Genomic DNA, 18716 nt, shown 5'->3' with positions numbered 1-18716 from the left:
ACTCCAACTCAGCTCTATTTTAAATAGAGTTTGGGGTGGATGGGGTGCTGGGAGTTTGAACCTGGGACCTTGTGCATGCTATAGGCAACCACTCTTCCACTGAGCCATGCTCTCTATACTTGAATTTTTTTTCTGTTTACTCAACTGTTCATTTATCTTGAGATGAGGGCCCATACTTAACTCAGTGACCCACTTCTTGCTTCAGTAGCTGGGACTATGCTTATGTGCCAGCATGGTAGCGTTTTAACATTTTATAGATAAATAAATTTGCTTTTAAAACTCAGAAGCTCTTTATTGGGCTTTGCAGGCTCTGTCTCTTGACAGAGCAAATTGATTGCAGAGTATAAGGACACATCCAGACAGGGCCTGCCATCCCCATTCAGAAGGCCTTTCCCAGCCCAGAGGACTTTCCTCCATCCTCAGGACCTCCTGAAGGAATGCTAACGCAAAGTTTCTGGTCCTCCTTGCACAGGACATCTCCCTTCCTCCCTTCCTCTCATTCTTTTCCTATGGAGCTTTCTCATCATCTGTCCTTCTCTAAGAGAACAGAATAAGAGGAGACATTGGGTACATACATACAAAAGTCTAATGTTCCCACTAGATCTTAACTCTGCAAGCATTCAGACTGGCAGCAAGTAGTGGTCAAATTGGGATATTTGTGTGGCATCCCAGGGAGATGTGTGTGTGTGTGTGTATGTGTGTGTGTGTGTGTGTGTGTGAGAGAGAGAGAGAGAGAGAGAGATTGAGAGAGACAGACAGAGTCAGCAGAGAATGAGACAAGAGTTGGAGAAAGGTCAGTCTGAACAGGTGACAACTGGGCAATGGGCTAGTGCTGCAGCAGAACAGATAGACAGGGAGGAGGCTTTGAGGATGTAGCTATTTGAGGAACAGCAGAGTTAGGAGAAGAGGTCAGTATGTGGAGCAGGAGGTGAGGTAATAGATGGGCCAGCATCAAATAGGTCTCAACCTGCATGATCTGGAACCTTCCACCATAGTATATGTTCTACTGTGTGTGCTCACCACCCTCTCCATGTGGATCCCAGGCAGTAAAATGTGGCTTCAGCTTATCAAAGAATGGAATGTTTAATTGAACTTCAGTGAATTTATATTTAAGTCCCGCCCCCCAGCAACTGCTGTGTCAGTCCATGTTGTGAGCAGAGAGAGGGGTGCCTGCTTGATATTTCTGATGGGAGGGTTGGACAGTGTGATGGCAAGAACAGGTCTTGGCATCTGTGCACGTAGGAGAAGTTGCTGACCTAGACTAGGTTGGAAGCAAAGTGACCAAAAGAAAGGGTTAGATTGCAGGGCTGTTCTAGAAGTGGGGCTCATGGGACTTCCAAGATGGGTTATGTGTAGGAAGTAATGGAGAAGGACCAGTCATGGGGTTGATAGAGAGATGCTGACTGTAAGGATAGGCAGGGATGCCCATGTGAGGGTTCAGGAACCCACTGCCCATCTATGATATCAAACAGGAATGCACCACCATGCTTGGTTTATTTGGTGCTGGGGATTAAATCCAGAGAGGCAGGCAGCCTGAATTCAGTGGTAGAGGGCTTGCTAGCACGTACAAGGCCCTAGAGCAGTGGTTTTCAATGGGGATTGTGATCCCTCCAAGTCAATTTCTAACAATGAAAATACATCCTGAATATTAAATACTTACATTAAGTCATAGCCTGGTGGTGGTGGCTCATGCCTTTAATCCCAGCATTCAGCGGGTAGAGGCAGGTGGATTTCTATGAGTTTAAGGACAGTCTGGTCTCTACAGTGAGTTCCAGGACAGCAAGGACTGTTTCACAGAGAAACTCTGTCTTGAAAAACCAACACTCCCCACAAAAAAATCATAACAGTGAGTTCACAAGCTCTGGACCAAGAGCTAGGGAGCCTGAATGGGACTGACCTAGGCCCTCTACATGTAGATGACAGTTGTGTAGCTTGGTCTCTTTGTGGGACTCCTAGAAGTGGGATCAGGACCTGGCCCCAGTGCATGAGCTGGCTTTTTGGATCCTATTCCCTGTGCATGTGTGCCTAGCCTTGATGCAGAGGGAGGAGCTTGGTCCTCTCTCAACTTGATACACTGTGCTTTGTTGACTCCCATGGGAGGCCTGCCCCTTTCTGAATCAAGGAGGAGTGGATTAGGGGTGGGGTGTAGATCGGAGGTGGGGGGAGAAAATGGGAAGAGAGGAAGGAGGGGAAACTGTGGTTGGTATGTAAAATAAATAAAAAATTAATGAAAAAAGATTCATAAAAGTATCAGAATCACAGTTATGAAATAGCAACAAAAATAATTTTATGGTTGGGGGTCACCACGACATGAGGAATTGTATTAAAGAGTCGTAGCATTAGGAAGGTTGAGAACCATGGCCCTAGAGTGAACTTCCAGTACAATGAAGAAGAAAAGAAAACTTGAACATTGTTTTTCATTTCTTCTATACCCAACCACCATCCCTATCTCCATCCCTGCTGGAGGCAGGAGGAAGGCTCTCTTTTAAGTGGGATGTGGCTGTGTTATCCATCTGTTATCCATCATGTCATCTGTCATCTTCAGGGGGATGGTGGCAGCAGCATCAAATCAGTAGTTCTCTAGCCCTGTTTGCTCATGCTGTGCTGAACAGTGCTTGGCTGATGGACCTCCTCCAAGCTTACAAATCCCTGGCCTACAGCAGGCAGCAGGGATCTCAGTAGGGTACCCTTGCCAAGCAGGCAGTGGGTCTTCTCTGGAGCTGCTGGCCCAGGTTCCCAATGACTGAGCAGGACTTTTATTAGCAGCAGCTCCACCCACCTTGTGCAGGATCAATTATTGATGACTCTTCTGAAGCCACACCAGTGCTCCTGACTGTTGTCTGCAGCCTTTGCCAGGAGAAGGGCAGAGTGCAATGAACCTGTTAGTGAGGGAATGGCCAGTAAGGTGGTCCAGGTTTCCACTTTGCATCATCAGTGGCCCAGAACACCTATAGGTCAGGGATGCCTCCTCTGGTATGGGAAGGAGACCCAGGTCTGCTTTGACTCCCAGGTCCAACCCCTATTATGTATCCCAGAAGGCTAAGACTAGGCAGGCTGAATAAAAAGACTTTCCACAACAGCCTAGGAAGCTGCATCCATCTGGGGCACAGGCTCAGATAGATAGCTGGTAGCTCTGAATGTCACTGATGCATTGGGCTACAGGGAGGAAATGAAGGACATACACTGCCTGGATGGAGGCAATGTGATGGCTGTACTTCGGTCTGCCCATCAGCTTCTCTCTGGGGAAGGCCTAACATATGGGAAGTGACATGTGAAGCCGTAGCAGATGGCAGAGGAGGCCTGGGAGCCCCAGGGGAGGGGGGGCTGTCTCTGGGCAGTATCTGAAGCCAGCCCATCCACTCACTTCTTATTCAGAAGAGGAGCTCCCTAAGCTGAAAATTCCCAGTCCCAGCCTCCCCTGTTGCTGGGTTCTTTTTATGGTTTGTCCTCCACCTAGAATCCCTTGTGAGTATGCCACTGTCTCATAGGGCCTAGAGCTATGTGTGGACAGAGGTGTTTGTTCCCAGCCTGTACTTTTATGGGGTCAACATTCCTTAGTGAGTCTTGTGTGGATTGGGGGATTAATAACTGGAAGGATTGTAGGCTGTAGAAACTCCTGAATAATTAGTATGCTCCATGCCTGTAAATCCCAGCACTTGATAGGCAGAGACAGGGGTATTTTTAGTTTGAGGCTGGCCTAGATCACATAATGGGTCAGTCTGTGTGTCTCAAACACACACACACACACACACACACACACACACACACACACACACACACACACAGGGGTGGGGACAGAGATGGAGAGATACAGAGAGTTGTATATATACCAATCCTGTCTACCTCTATGTTCAGTTACCTAGGTGTTAGATGACCATAGTTCTAGCTTAAGGCACCCCCCTCTCCTGTTCCTCTAGAGAATTGAGTTTATCTGGGAATGGTCTCTATCTCCCAGGCTGTAGTGCTGTGGCTGGATCCCTGTAGTTCATAACAGAACTAGGAAGGTAGAGACAAGCAACCAGGGGCTGTTCTGGTCACTATGGAGCTTGGATAAACACTGCTGTGAGACTAAGGGAACAGCGTGCAGACTCAGGGAACAGGCAATGTTCAATGGGAGAGTCTGAGCAGGGGTATATAAGGTGTCCTGCAAATAAGCCACCAGAAGCATAAGTCAATTTACTGTTTATAACACACTCAGCCTACAGTATGGGGTTTTAGTCACACAGACATATTAAGACAATACTGCTGATTGAGAGAAACATTTGAATCCTTCATTTTCTTTGGAAAACATAGACTCTGTCCTCCTGGGCCAAATATTGAAATTGGAGACTGTTACTTTGAGTCGGGACCCACAGAAACATACTAACACACTGTGGTGGGCAACACAAGGAGAGTTTAATAAACTATAATCTACAGAGGCTTGGGTGTGTGCCAAACAATGGTCTTCTAGCTCTGGAGCTCATGACAAGACACCCTCTGCATCACTGTCCTAGGGTCTGGAAGGATGAGGGGAGGCTTCAGATCACCACTGCCATCTATTTCCATCCCGTGAAGCATAATGCTACACCCACTAGACCCTAATGCAACAACAATGTAACCTGTCCCTAACAGGCCATATGTTGGTGGACCGAGGTAGGGGCCACAGTTCAGAGAAGATCTCACCAAGACCATTTGTGGAAATTCTAAAGTACTGTGGGTGAAAACTAACAAACAGTAGAGGGGCGTGAACCAGCTGACCAGGAGACAAGAAGGTCAAGTGAACTTCAGCCTAGCCACTAGGGAAACTATGTGTTGCTAAAGTGTGGGAAGGCTTGGCATGCACCCACAGTGAGAGACCAGGGCAGCTCATTGGGTAGGTAGCCCATCAGGCAGTGTGCACAGGACAAGGGCACTCTGGAGAGACAAGCCAACAAACATGGAGATTTGCATACAGGATTGGGGGAAAGGACAGCACAGAAGGAATTTTATCAGCTGTTAAAGTATTTTCACTTATATCCTTACCTCCTACTTTAACACCAAACATTTAATTCCTTTAAAGAGATGTTTTACATACTTTTTAAAGTAAAAAAGCAAGCTTGAGCCAAATGTTAGCTCCACATCTGTAACCCCGGCACAGGAGAGGCAGAAGCAGGATTGTTGCAAGCTCAAGGCCAGTCTAGTATACATAACATAACGACACCCTGTTTTAGAGAGAGGGAGGGGAAGAGGAGGGGGAAGTGGGGGGTCGAGAGCTAAAATAAAGCTAATGAATGTTGGTATTGAACAGGAAAATATGCCTGTGTTCTCGGATGTTTGGCCATCGCTGAGTTAATGAATAGTCGTGGAAATGTGTGGTATGCCAGGCACTTACTTAGTAAAGGGCACTGACCAACACAGCTGCCTGCAAATGCTTATGCTTAAGAAGCAAGTGTTCCTGGGTATGGTGGTACACGTCTGTGATCCCAGCCCTTGGGAGATGGAGGGCAAATAAAATCCAAGGTCAGCCTCAGCTACATACAAAGTTGGAGGCCAGCATGGGCTATAGGAGACCCTGTGTTGTGTGTGTGTGTGTGTGGAAGCAGCAGCTAGGAATATTAGGTGTGCTCAACTTCTTATGGCAGGAGTTAGACAGAGATGCACAGGTCTGGACCCAGAGTGGGTGAGGAATCGGGGCAGACCCTGAATCCAAGCAGGGAGCAGTGTCCCTGCTGATGTGCAGGAAGGGATTAGACACGCTAGATTGTGCATGTCCCAGGTCCTCCAGAGATATGTGGAGCATTGCCAACATCCCAAGAGATAGGCAGGCCAGTTGAAGAGACACATGGTAGGTCAGCAGGGATGGACACAGGTAACAGTACGGAACAGTATCAGTTGCCAGAGAGACTCCATGCAATTGTCAGCTCTCAGCACAATCTTGAAGTTTCATCTTCTAATGGGCCAGATGTCTCCCTTCTCATCTGCTGATATGCAGGGCAGGACCATGGGGAATCTTAGAGATGGAGGCAGGCCTCTGCCAGAGGTGCCAAATAGAGCAGAGGGACAGTGGCTATCTAGGTCTGATGCCCTGAGACCTAGAATTCTCAGGTGGGATGGCAGGTGAGCTTTACCGACAAGTCTTGGTGCTTAGAACATGAAGGTGGGGGTTCAGAGTCTTCATCTACGATGAGCAAGGAAGGGCTCCAGGGTGACTGCAGATATGACTGGGTAAGGGATGTGGGCTAACCCCCAGCATCCTGAGTTTGCAGTCTTGAAGCCTCTTCAGACCACAGTGACAGCCTGAAGACCTTGAAGGGAAAAGCGTCATCCCAGTGTGCCCCACAACCAGCCCAACAGTATGGAGGCCCGGCAGCCAGTGGGGGCTGTGCCAAAGAAAAATGACTGGGCCCTGGAGACACAGGCCTTCTCCAGCTGGAAGGCATATCTGCCACAGAGCTTTGGCTCCATGTCACCCCACACGTATGCAGGGAGTAGGTGGTTCTCATCTAACAGCAGCCCACGCCAGGTGGCCTCTTGTTCTCCTTCATCTTGGGTACCTCTATTCCTACAAAGACAGGAAAGAAGATAACGTCAAACAGGCATCCTATAGCTGACATTGGGTAAAGACTGCTCTATTCTGATAGCTGGGCCCTTGAACTTGGTCCCCTGGGCCTGTCCTCCAAAGTGGGAGGGGCCTAAGGAACATATGGGGCTGTAGCATTCAGATAAGCTGGAGGCAAGACACATCTGAAGGTCAGGAGCCTAAGCCTGGCCCAAGAGGAAGCTGTGTGGTGATCAGAGAGGCTGGGGCAGGTGTCTTTGAGTTGGCAGGTGGGATCTCGGAAGCTGTAGGCCCAAGATATGGTTAACAGCTCAAAGGTCCCAATAGGACAGCAAGGGTGGCAAATTAAGAATGGTGGGTGTGGACTTCTGGTCCCCTCTCCTGTTCCTCAGCCCCACCCAGCCTTCTCTGTACGCACGGATTAGGTCTCCATCTCCATCTCCGACCTGGGACTGGGTGTTGGGTCTCTTCTCCAGGTCCTGAAGTACAGACTGCTCAAATGCTAGGGCGGCAACACGACTGAAGAATGCCTTCACGTTCTCTCCTGGGGGCCCATGAGACAGCTATGACTCATGGGGTCCCTGGGTGCACTAAATGCAAGCGCTAGGTAAGGCCATCCTTAGGCCAGCCACGGGCCTTCCAGAGCACTAAGTCACCAGCCCATCCACGGGTGGTAACACAGGGCTGGGTGGCAACCTGGCTTCCCACAGGGTTCTGGTCCCCATCCCTACCCTGCTGTCCCACCCCCTGACCTCCAGCTACTCCCTTAAAGCTCTGAGCCTTCCTTTCCTAGTACTTTCCCTCTCAGTCAGTTGCTATTGAACACTTGCACAACCTGGGACAAACTTGAATGTGTGCCTTCTCTTCAGGAGCTACCCATGTGCTGCTGGCCCTTACATGACATCTGTATGCATCCTTCTAGAGGTCCTGATACCCAACATGAACATTGCTATGTGCAGCAACAACCTCTGCAACTATGTAGAATAACCCTACTTGCCCTACAGTGGGATTCCAGTGAACCTGCTGTTATTGTGACCAAGGAGGGTGGGTGCTTTGGGGTAGATGGAGCTGCTGTGGGTGCTACTGCTGGGAAAGAGCAGCAGATGGCTTCCAGGCATGGGCACTGCCAGGTGTCTGTGGTGGCCTACAGGTGGCACTTCCAGTTTCAATTCATACCCACTCCGTGGCCACTGTCTCTGTGTACCGGAGGCAAGGACTACCAGCCTGATTTATGAGTTCCCATAGCCGTGGAATCTCTCCTGTGCCAAGCACTGCATGTCCTTTCACTTCATCTCCCCAGAAGCCAGGTTTCCCAACTTTTCTCTTTATACTTCTGCATCCTGCATCCTTTAGGTAGGAAATGCGTTTGGGGTGTACTACTCACCGGTTTTGGCTGACACAGACCAGTACTCTGCCTGCATCTCATTGGCCAAGTGTATAGCCTCTGCTTCAGCTTGCTCACAGGCTGCCCCTGACTGGAAGAAACAGTCCTGGCTGACCTGGTATCTTGGCCCTCATTTAGGGGAGTCCCTAGAATGGCCACCTCTCTCACAATGACCCCCAACCCAAGCAGATGGGTGTGGTGGGGTGACCTACTGCAGGGATACTCCTAGTGCAGGGATGGTGCTCACCTAGGTTCCCAGGGAAACCTGAGTCATCCCACCCCTTGGGGAGCGGGGGTGGGGGGTGAGAGGTAGGGGGGTGGGGGTAGGGTGGGAAATGGGAGCTTGAGTACTCTCTTCATAGCATGCTTTGAAGTCCGACACAAGGTGGTATGGCAATACTGGTCACTGTTCCTCAAAAGTGAGCTGCAAACACGGGCACTTTCTGGAAAGTCCCTGGTAAGTTTTACTCTGCTTACCAGGAGATCCTTTTTGGTTCCCACGAGGAAGAGGAAGCAAGAGCCTTCCTCATTCTCCCTCAGTGCATCCTCCAGCCACTGCCTAGAATGGACAGAGAGGAAAAAAGGGACATAGGCAGCCAGAAGGTACAGGGAAGGTACCCTGACCTACACTAACTAAGTGGGATGCTGGTGGGAGGCCAGAAGGGCCTCGGTGGGACCAAAAGGAACTGGGAATACAAAGGCACTGGTCTGAGAGCGGTGAAGACTCTTAGTGTGACCTTTACCCTTTATCAGCTGGAAAAATAATCCCTCTCTCCTTCATAGAGCCTGGGAGATTTGAATGTGACATAGGGAGGAGGGGCTTTGGTCCATTAGGTGACTTATTTCTGGCAGGTGATGACCCTCTGAAATTGGTCATTTGCCCACATCTCTGCCCAATAAAAAATTTCTATCAGGGAGGATTAGCTATGAAATTATTAGGAGCCAAGGTAAAGGTGAAAAGACAGGCCCCTTGTTCAAAATGAAGATTTCCAATATGGTAGCAGCAGGGTGTCAAAGCCAAGGGTGGCCTGCCAGCTTGAGCTCCTGAGCAGCAGATGGGAATAAGCCTTTAGGAGTGAGTGGGGACCTGGACAGTAAGTGCCCATTGTTCTGGGTCCAGCCCAGAGGCTGTGGTTTGGGAGCCCTTCCAGGCAGCTTCCAGTCCAGGTGATATTCAGAGACATACAGATGGGTATGGGGTTACTTGCCTGGTGTGTTCCAGCGTGTGAACGTCAGTGAGGTCAAAGGCTGTGATGATCACTGGACATGGGGAAAGCCAACAGCCAATCAGCGACAGGTGTGATGGCAGGGGCTTCCCTAGGTATCCCCTCAGATCACAAGGAACTACTTGGGGGGCACTAGTGGAGACTAGCCAGAGATCACCCTGTGGTGGTCCCCTTGGACCTGCCTCCCCTCCCAACCCTCCAAACCTGTACCCAGCAGCACAGGGAGGGGCACAGTGAAAGGGTCTGAAGCATGTGAACTCTGACAAGGCATCTTCTGCCACTTGTGCCCAATGGGCTTGGGTGAGGGCTGTAAGTGTGGAGAACCTGCTTTCCCAGTCTATACAGTGATGAGAATGGCACCCTTAGCTGTCAGCAGGGACACTGTTTTTAAATGCTGTTGGTCTAGGGCCTGACCCTGGGCAGACTTTTAATTGAAGGATGGGGATTAGTAACAACCAGTTACTTTTGTGGTGCTACATGGGCAGCAAACAGTCAGGTATCTCTGTGGTCAGTTCTTTTCATCATAGAGTTTGCCCTGGATTCCCAAGGGGAAGCCCACAGGAGGATGGTCCAGGCAGAAAGAAGTGTGCTCTCTGCTGCCCTACTGGGAAAAAGACCACACTGGACAAGGGGCTTCTGGGCACTTGGGCTAATGATAATCCTGCCAGTGACGGGCATGGCGAATACTGTTTACAAAGTGGCCTCGGCACCTCACACCACTCATTATAGGGAGGCAGCAGCCCCTCAGGAAGAAAGGTTAGGAGAGGGGATAGCTATAGGAGGCCTCACGGACATGGCCAAGCTAGAGGTTTCAGCCACAGCCCAGTTACAGCCTGATGCCCCCTCTTTACACCCGGATGAAACTGCAGGGATTCCCATACCACTGCTGAGAAGACATAATTTTGAGCCTGCTTGGGGTCCTCCTGATGGTTTTCCCACCTCTTACTAGATCCTACCTCTGTCTCCTTCCTGGGGACTTCATGTTGCCATCTCTGCTGACTTTGAGCCCTGCTCAGACCCCAGCTGCTGCCCCTAGCCATACTGGCAGTGGGCAGTGAGGCACCCCTCTAGGACCTGCCAACCCTGCTGGGTCCACCTGTCATTCCTCTCTGGCCTAGCGCCCTCTAGCTAAGATGGGAGAAGCCTCTCCTCATCTTCACCTGGAATATGAGGCCATCTCTCTTTTCTGGGATCCACACGAATACTCTTTTTGAGTTGGAAACTGGGGCTGAGGCTGCCTGCACCTGATACTCCAGATTCCCTAAGGGTGGGAGTGTCAAAGACAGCCAGGGTCTAGTCATCTAGGCAGCTTCTTCATCCCTAAGCCCTGGCTACAGTGCTATCCAAGTGGCTCCTGGAGCACAACAGTGTTTGTGCAGATGACATAGGTTAAGAGCTCCAGTGTCAATCAGCTGCTCACCCTGGGCACCGCGGTAGTAGGCAGATGCAATACACTTGAACTTCTCCTGCCCGGCTGTGTCCCAGCTGTGAGGCAAAGAGGGAGATGGGAAAACAGTGGGAGCAGGTTAAGCAGACACAGTATTCTAAGGCAATGGAATAGTGATATCATAAGATCGTAGGACCTACATGAGCATGTGACCCAGCTCTCCGACCCCACCTCCCTGTAATCCCTCCTGGGTTCTTTACTCAGATCATAGTGTCAGTAGGGGAGAAGGTGTAACGCTGCAAATTGCCTTACCCAGATAAACAAAGTTACAGCCCTTCTGAGGGTGACATTATAAAGGACCTTATATGTTCTATAACAGATCAATGCTGGGGTTCCAGGGCAGGCCTTCAGCACAGTAACTCCCCATGTGGGAACTGGGCCTAACAGGGACACAGTTTGCATTCCTTGAGCATCTAGTTGGGCTCTAGAGCCATGAGAAAACGAATGGAATACCAGGTTAATAGTGTGTGCCATGGGTACAAGATGGAAGAAGGGAAGGCAACATGCTGAGATCTACTTGTGTGGGCTTAAACGGTTGTTAATATGCAGGGATGATCCTGAAATCCAAGCTACAATCCATCACTTTTTAAAGTCAACAGATCGACACTTAATATTTCTCAGTAAACTAAATATGGTATCAGTGATCTGAATTTGTTTTTGAGCAAGTCGGCATAATGAAGACTTGTGGGCTATATTCCTTCATTTATTCATTCATTTTTTTTCATCTCTGAAGAAGCCTCCAGGTGGGGAATGGGCATAGAGTAAGCTAGGCAGGTGGCTGGCAATGGCCTCAAGAGTCTGTGGCCAGGCAGTGCCTACTTTATATTGGGCCCTAATTAGAGGCTTGGAGCTACAGTGAGAGGCCAGTTGCTGGCCACTGTCTGTACAGCTGAACATGGCTGCTCCCTCTAGATCAGACCCTTGCTCCTCTCAGCTTTCCAGAACCCTCAGTCACGAAGCCCTGGATTTTCATAGCGTCTTTTGCTCTGAGCCGACCCCGTGCTTGCCCTTGGACAGGATGTATTATCATCTGGCTCCAGGATTATACTGGGGCACTGTCTCCTTGGAGATGGGAGCTGACACAGGAGCTGAGAGCTCAGCCTAGGCAGGGCACAGAGGAATAAGACTAGAGCCAGGGAGGAAGACAAGGAAGGGGACTAGAACAAAGGCTTGGTGAATGGGGGCCAGCAAGAAGAGACTGCTAAACAAGACAGCAGGGAGGAGGGAGGGGCCTCACCAGGGAGCACAAGGGTCTGGTAGCTGCAGGCCTGCAGATCTCTGGGGAGTTGGGAGAATAAGGCCCAAAGCACACAGCACTTTCACCAGGGTAGAAGATGGTGAACCCTGAGAAGGGCCTTGCATTGACATGAGGGAGAGTGAAAGCGGTTAAGTAGGCAGAAACCAGTGGGCCACTGAGAGGCAAAGCAGGCACGGGCTGGTAGAGAAGACTGATGGGGGAGAACAATATGGACAGAGGAGGTACACATATACAGAGAGGAGTGACAGGATGATGGAGAATGTCAGGCTTGAGAAAGGGATGAGGGCAGGTGGCCTCCAGCAGAACCCTACTCACCCGAGGCTGGCACACAAGGACAGATTATCCTATTTGATAGCTGGGAATAGAGAATAGAGCTCAGGAGAAAATTGTCACACCTGCTGCTTGGGGAAGGAGACTGAGCCTTAGTAAGAAGCTATTGGGGAGGAGAGAGATTGGAAGAGCAGATTGGGCTGTCAAGACCATTCCCAGATCTGCTGACCAACATTCGGCAGCTGTGAGGATGGAGAGAGAATCTAGGGACCCATAAAACACAAAGCCTGTTTTTTTTTTTTTTTTTGTTTGTTTGTTTGTTTACAACCACCCAGGGCCATTCTTGTCCAGACACATCCTTGCCGAGCACCATGAGGTAAAGAGGAAAAAGATCTAGGTAAGGTCTTTCCCCAAGGGAAATCTCGGAACCACATCAACAGAGACTTACATCTGGAGGCTGTAGGGAATCCCCGCAATCTCAAAGCGCTCAATCTCAAAGTCTACCCCAATAGTGGCCTTGTAATCACGATCAAAAACATTCTTGCACAACCTGTGGGAGGTGAGGAAGTCATCAGAGGTCCCCTCACATAAATGTGTGGAGATGCCCACAGCAGCGGAAGTCTGCAGGGAATAAGACCCCCAGTAGGAAATCAATAAGTGGTGGTGGCTGGCAGTGGTGGAGCTCACCTGTAATCCCAGCCCTAGGGAGGGAGAAGCAGGTGGATGTCTGTGAGTCTGAAGTCAGCCTGGTCTACACAGGGAGTTCTGGGCTAGACAGGGCTAAAAAAATGATACCCTGTCATAAAAAAAAAAAAAAAAAAAAAAAAAAAAAAAAAAAAAAAGAAAAGAAAAGAAAAGAAAAAAGAAAAAGCAAAATACAGCAAAGAAAGTCATGGGGCACAGAGGCTGTAGGTGTATGGGTGTGTTAATCAGCTTTCTATCGTTGGAACAAACTCCTGAGATGATGGCAACCCATGAGGTGAAGTTCATCTGAATTCGTAGTTCTAGAAGCTTCAGTCCATGTTGCTTTGAACTAGTGGTGAGGCAAAAAGGTCCCCCATGGCCAAGAAGCAAAGGAAAGGAATGGGTTATGGGTTTGGGGCACAGTGTCCCTTGTTCCCTTCACGTGTACATCCCAGTGAACTAACGAGCATGCACAAGGCTCAACCTCTTAAAAGTTCTGTCACCTAGCCAGGCAGTGGTGGTGCATGCCTTTAATCTCAGTACTTGGGAGGCAGAGGCAGGCAGATCTCTGTGAGTTGGAGACCAGCCTGGTCTACAGAATGAGTTCCAGGAAAGCCAGGGCTCCGCAGGAAATCCTGTCAAAAAAAAAAAAAAAAAAAAAAAAAAAAAAAAAAGAAAAGAAAAGAAAGAAAAAGTACTACTACCTTACAAAAAAATGCTGTAAGCTGGAGACCACAGGCCTTTTGACTCAGGGACCTTTGAGAACTACTTAGCCAAACCATAGCAACAGGGTGGCCAATAGGAATGACGTGGGGGAGGGGGTGTATCAGCCCAGAAAGCCAGCACTATAAGACAAATAGTGATAGAAATTAAGGGTCCACTCGCAGGGAGGGTAGTGCAGGGGTCCCACAGGAACAGTGCAGTGTGATGAATGCTAAGCAATTAGGATGCTATACATGCTTAACAGTCACTACAATGGCCCTGTGTGAGCAAGTGCACACACACATGTGAGGGCGTTTTTCTTTTATTGCTCTCCATCTTAGCTTTTGAGACATGGTCTCTTACTGATTTGGCTAGACTGGCTGAACAGCAAGTCCTAAGGATCCTCTTATCTCTGTCTCCCAGCGCTGGGATCACGGGCATGCGCTGCCATACCTGCCACACACTTTTCCCTGGGTCCTGAGGATTAAAACCAGGTTTGGGTACTTCAGCAAGCAATTTATTGACTGAGTCAATCTTCTGAGCTCCCAATCTTCCTATCTCTAAAATTTTATTTATCTACTTTTAAAATTGTGTGTGTGTGTGTGTGTGTGTGTGTGTGTGTGTGTGTGTGTGCACATGCGCGCGTGCGCGCGCACAAGCATAGGTCTCTGTGGTGCCCAAAGGAGTCAAATCTCCAGGAGCTGGAGTTGAAAGTGGCTATGAGCCACACTATGTGAGTGCTGGGATTCAGATTCTGTGTGTGGCAGAGGAGTGCCATTGGGTCATTTTTCCAAGTCCCTCTCCTTGACTTTTGCCACGCCCTTCAAATGGTTGGTTTCCCAGACTAGAACTGTGTTATGTTCCAAAGTCACATGCTGTTTGGGGCTCTCAGACAAAGGTATTATAACTGGGTGCTGGGAGGTGGGGCTAGCCTGACTGTGAGGAGGGTGGCAGGACTTACCTATGAATGAGGCTAGTCTTTCCCACATAGAGATCGCCAACAACAACCACCTTGGAGAGCTTGAGCCTGGAGGAAATATGTCGGTATCATCCTGGAGAACGGTATCAACAGTGTCTTCAGTATATCCAAGGTTTTCCTTACCTGAACTATCTGATTGGGTCACCCTTCCATCCTAGATGCAGGAAGGCCTATCCTACTAAGCTGCTCTCTCCTCCCTCTCCAGTCCTGGGGAGCAGGAGAACTTATATTTGTTTTGGTAACTTTGCTACCCCTATGGCTATATATCCTATCCTGATAATTAGCAATGGGCACGAGGAGAGGCTGAGCCATGAGCTGAGGGTTAGAGAAGAAAGAATCAGAAGTACTGTGAAAACAACATCAGAGAAAAAATGGACCTGTGCTGAAGCTGCCCTTCAGCTGAAAAGTCATCTGGACGACATTCTGAGAAACGGAAATTGTGAGCGGCCTTGGTTCAGCCTGTGTTCAGTTTTGCTCACGTTTCATTTACACATGCATTTATGCTTCTGTTCTTCCTACATCTTCCACAGCCTTGTGGCATGGGCTTACCCAACAGTGCCCGTGTTCCTGTTCTGGCAGGCAGTGCTGACCTGGCTGTGAAAGTACTCCTTCAGCTGCAGGCAGGCATCAGGTGTGTAACACTAGAAAAGGACAGACAGACATGCAGACATACAGACAAGCAAGCAGACTGTCCTGCAAAGCCACATTTTGGTTATACAAACTGGGCATCAGAGTGTGAGACCTACTTCCTATCCCTCCTTCTCTCCTACAACTTGAGGCTCGCAGCCTCATTAACATTCCTTGGCCCTGGCAATGCCACAGGCTGTGGGGTAGGAAGTGTGAACCCCTTTCTCAGACAAGGAAACTGAGGCACATAGAATAAAGAGAAAGAACTTGCCCAAGGAAGCATCACGTTGACCCAGCCTGACGTGATTAATAAATCCACAGATCTGGAGTGGCCCTAGGATGCAGGGCAGACATAGCCAGCTGTGGCTTGTGACCCTTGTGTAAGGGAACTTCATCTTCTTCCCTGGGCAGACTCACTAGGCCTGGGAGCTCTGGAGCCTTGCAAGGGCAGCTGGGTCAAATCTTAGCTCTAGCCCAACTGTGTTGATGTCAAGCAGTATTCCCTGTCTCTCTGAGCCTCAATGTCCTCCTCTGTGAATAGTGTCCTTTGTCCCATGAGACTGGGCCTGCTCCCCTCCTCCACTGATTATACTTCCTTTCTCTTCAACTCTTGAGACACCAGCCTGAATCATCCCTGGTTACCACGGTCTCACTCCATTGGGAAAGCAATGGCCCAAGTGCACTATAAAAAAACTGGGGAAACTCTCCAAGGTCTGAGGTACAAAGGCTTTCTCTGTCAATGTGTGAGAAGGAAGTTAGTTAGAGGTTAAGATAAAGAACGGTGAAGAAGCCATGGCCGTAGACAGGGACACCCACAGCCTGCAGCCATCCTCCTCTTCCTTCCTAGTTTTGGCACAGAACCTAAAAGACACAAAAAGTTTCCCTTCACACTGGTTCAAGCCACACACAAACATCAAGGAGCAACAGGGCCGTGGTGGTTTCAAAGAACATGGCCCCGGAAGGAAGTGGCACTATTAGGAGGTGTGGCCTTGTTGGAGGAAGTGTGTCATTGTGGAGGCGGGCTTTGAGGGCTCATAAATGCTGAAGATACTGTCCAGTGTCTCAGACCATCTCCTACTGCCTGTAAGCCAAGATGTAGGACACTCACCTACCCTCATTTGCCTCTCCAGCACCATGTCTGCCCACACACCACCATGCCCCACTATGACGATAATGGACTAAACCTCTGAACTGTAAATGAGCCTCCACAATTAAATGTTTTCCTTTAAAAGAGTTGCTGTGGCCAGGTGTTGGTGGCACACACCTGTGATCTCAGTACTTGGAGGCAGAGGCAGGCAGATCTCTGTAAGATGGAGACCAGCCTGGTCTACAGAGCTAGCTCCAGGACAGGACAGGCTCCAAAGCAATACAATACAGAGAAACCCTATCTGAAAAACCAACAAAAAAAAAAAAAAAAAAAAAAAAAAAAAAAGAGTTGCTGTGGGTTGGCTGGGCAGTAGTGGGCAGTGGTGATGCTCACCTTTAATTCTAGCACTCAGGAGGCAGAGGCAGGCAGGTCTCTGTGAGTTGGGGGCCAGCCTGGTCTAGAAAGCTACACAGAGAAACCTTGTCTCAAAAAAAAAATTAAAAGTAAACAAACAAACAAAAAACCCAAAACTTGTCTTGGTCATGATATCGCTTCATAGCAATAGAAGTTCTAAGACAAGGGTCTTTTTTTTAATTGAAAATAATTTTTTTTCATATAATGCAGTCTAATTATGGTTTCTCCTCTCCCTACTTCTCCCAGTTCCTCTTCCCCTCCCCTCCCATCAGGATCCATACCCTTTCTGTATGGATCAAACAGGCATCTAAGGAATAATGATAAATAAAAACAAGCAAATTAGAGTATGACAAAATAATAACAAAAGTGAACCAGAGAAAAAGCACAAGAAACACATACAAAATCAGAGACACACATATTCTCATACAGAGGGATCCCCCAAAACTCCAAACTTGAAGCCCTAACATATACATAAAAGGCCTGTAAGGTGTGTGTGTGTGTGTGTGTGTGTGTGTAGGCTCCGACTTAACATTATGAGACAAAGAACCTTTGTCCAAAGATGCCAGTGAGTTAGTTTTCTGTTGGCCATCTACTGCTGGGCATGGGGCCTACCCTTAAGAGTGGCTTGTTTCCCCAGTGAGACTCCCTAGGAGAAAACTAATTTTTCATTTGTTAGTGGCTCTCAATGCACAACAGGATATTAATGTTACCTTTCAGAAATATTTTCTGCATGGAGGGACTTACAAACAGATACCCCCACCCCCACCTGCCCCACCCATATTAATTTTTTTTTATTTATTTATTTATTTATTTATTTATTTATTTATTGGTGATGCTAGGGTCTTAACCAAGTGCTCCACCAGTATACACACTTGACTACAGCTTCCTTTTTTTTTTTTTTTTTTAAATTTTACCTAACAATTTTCTTTGTCCCTCCTTAGCACTGGGAAGAGGTGTCTCATCCCTCTTATCCATACTGAGGAGCATCACCTCTACCAGCCTCTCTATGGACACTAATGCTGACCTTCTGCTCTTACCAACAGCTGCAATGCCTGGCCTTTCACATACTCTCCCTTCATGCCAGGACATACACAGAAATGAATTTCTAGAAGTGGGATGGCTATATAATGGGCAAAGGTATTAGTAATATGGGTAATATGGGTAAATACTATTCCACTGTCCCCCAGTGAAGGTTAGTTTAGCATTCTACACTGCGGTTAACATTAAACTACAGTACAGATTGGATTTTTCAGCAAAAACCAAAGGCAGAGAGGCAATGGAGAAAGCCCTGGATTTGGGGATCAGAAATTAGAACACCATTTTTTAAAAAGATGGATCCTATTACACAGTCCAGGCTGACTTCCCACTTACAACCAATGCTGGAACTACAAGTGTGTTCCCTCAGCCCCCCTTGCTGTGCTAGGGATAAAAATTTACTCTGAGGACTGTACAAGTGGCTTATAACCTCGATGCCACACAACTACCTGTTGTCACTACTGGCCTGCTTTAGAGGAACTCAACACCCAGTGTTTTAGCTTCTCAGACATAAGAGCAACTTCTGGGATTTACTTGCTTTGTCTCTGGGGGTGAAGGCATGTTAATAAAGCTGGACATGGCTGAAGGGTTACATCAACAATGAAGACAAAAAGGACTGGGAACAATGGCACATTCATGTTATCCTGGGACTGGAGAGACTGAGGCAGGAGGATTGCAAATTTAAGTCTAGTCTAGGATACTTAGTGAATTCCAGGTTTGTTTGGGGGTAACAACCTTTTGCCAAAGCAATCCAGACCCAAAGGAAACCAAAAAAAAAAAAAAAAACCCAAAAACCAAACCAAAACAAAACAAAAAAACCCCAAAAACAAACAAACAAAAAAAACCAAAACAAAAAACAACAGCAAAGATGTTCTCATGACTGTACCTTAGGGAAGCTGGTGATGATGCGGTCCTGGCTCACAGGAGGCCCCAAAGGGGTCCAAGAGGACCTCATTCTTCCAGTGTTCTGTAGACTGAATCAAGGGGAAAGAGTATTTCATAAATATATGTGGTTAGTTTCAGCATTATGGCCCAGCAGATCAAAGTGGAACGGAATACGCAAGACGTGATAGGACAGGATTCTGA

At 48.3% G+C, this 18716-nt stretch overlaps 1 protein-coding gene across 1 annotated transcript; it reads right to left on the bottom strand.

Moving 5' to 3' along the window:
- Positions 1–6171: 6171 nt before the first annotated feature.
- On the bottom strand, positions 6172–18654 carry Rab36 (RAB36, member RAS oncogene family). Its single transcript, XM_051186900.1, has 10 exons — positions 18517–18654; positions 15017–15108; positions 14450–14515; positions 12551–12652; positions 10548–10612; positions 9106–9161; positions 8379–8456; positions 7902–7992; positions 6936–7061; positions 6172–6520 (listed from the first exon to the last, which is right to left on the bottom strand). Exons 1-10 carry the CDS (start codon positions 18583–18585, stop codon positions 6462–6464), a joined length of 804 nt encoding a protein of 267 aa, XP_051042857.1. The 5' UTR covers positions 18586–18654; the 3' UTR covers positions 6172–6461.
- Positions 18655–18716: the final 62 nt, after the last annotated feature.

This window comes from Phodopus roborovskii, unplaced genomic scaffold, assembly GCF_943737965.1.
Source record: "Phodopus roborovskii unplaced genomic scaffold, PHOROB, whole genome shotgun sequence".
NCBI lineage: Eukaryota > Metazoa > Chordata > Mammalia > Rodentia > Cricetidae > Phodopus > Phodopus roborovskii.
Note: the sequence above shows the minus strand (reverse complement) of the source record. Positions and strands in the feature narration are given on the sequence as shown.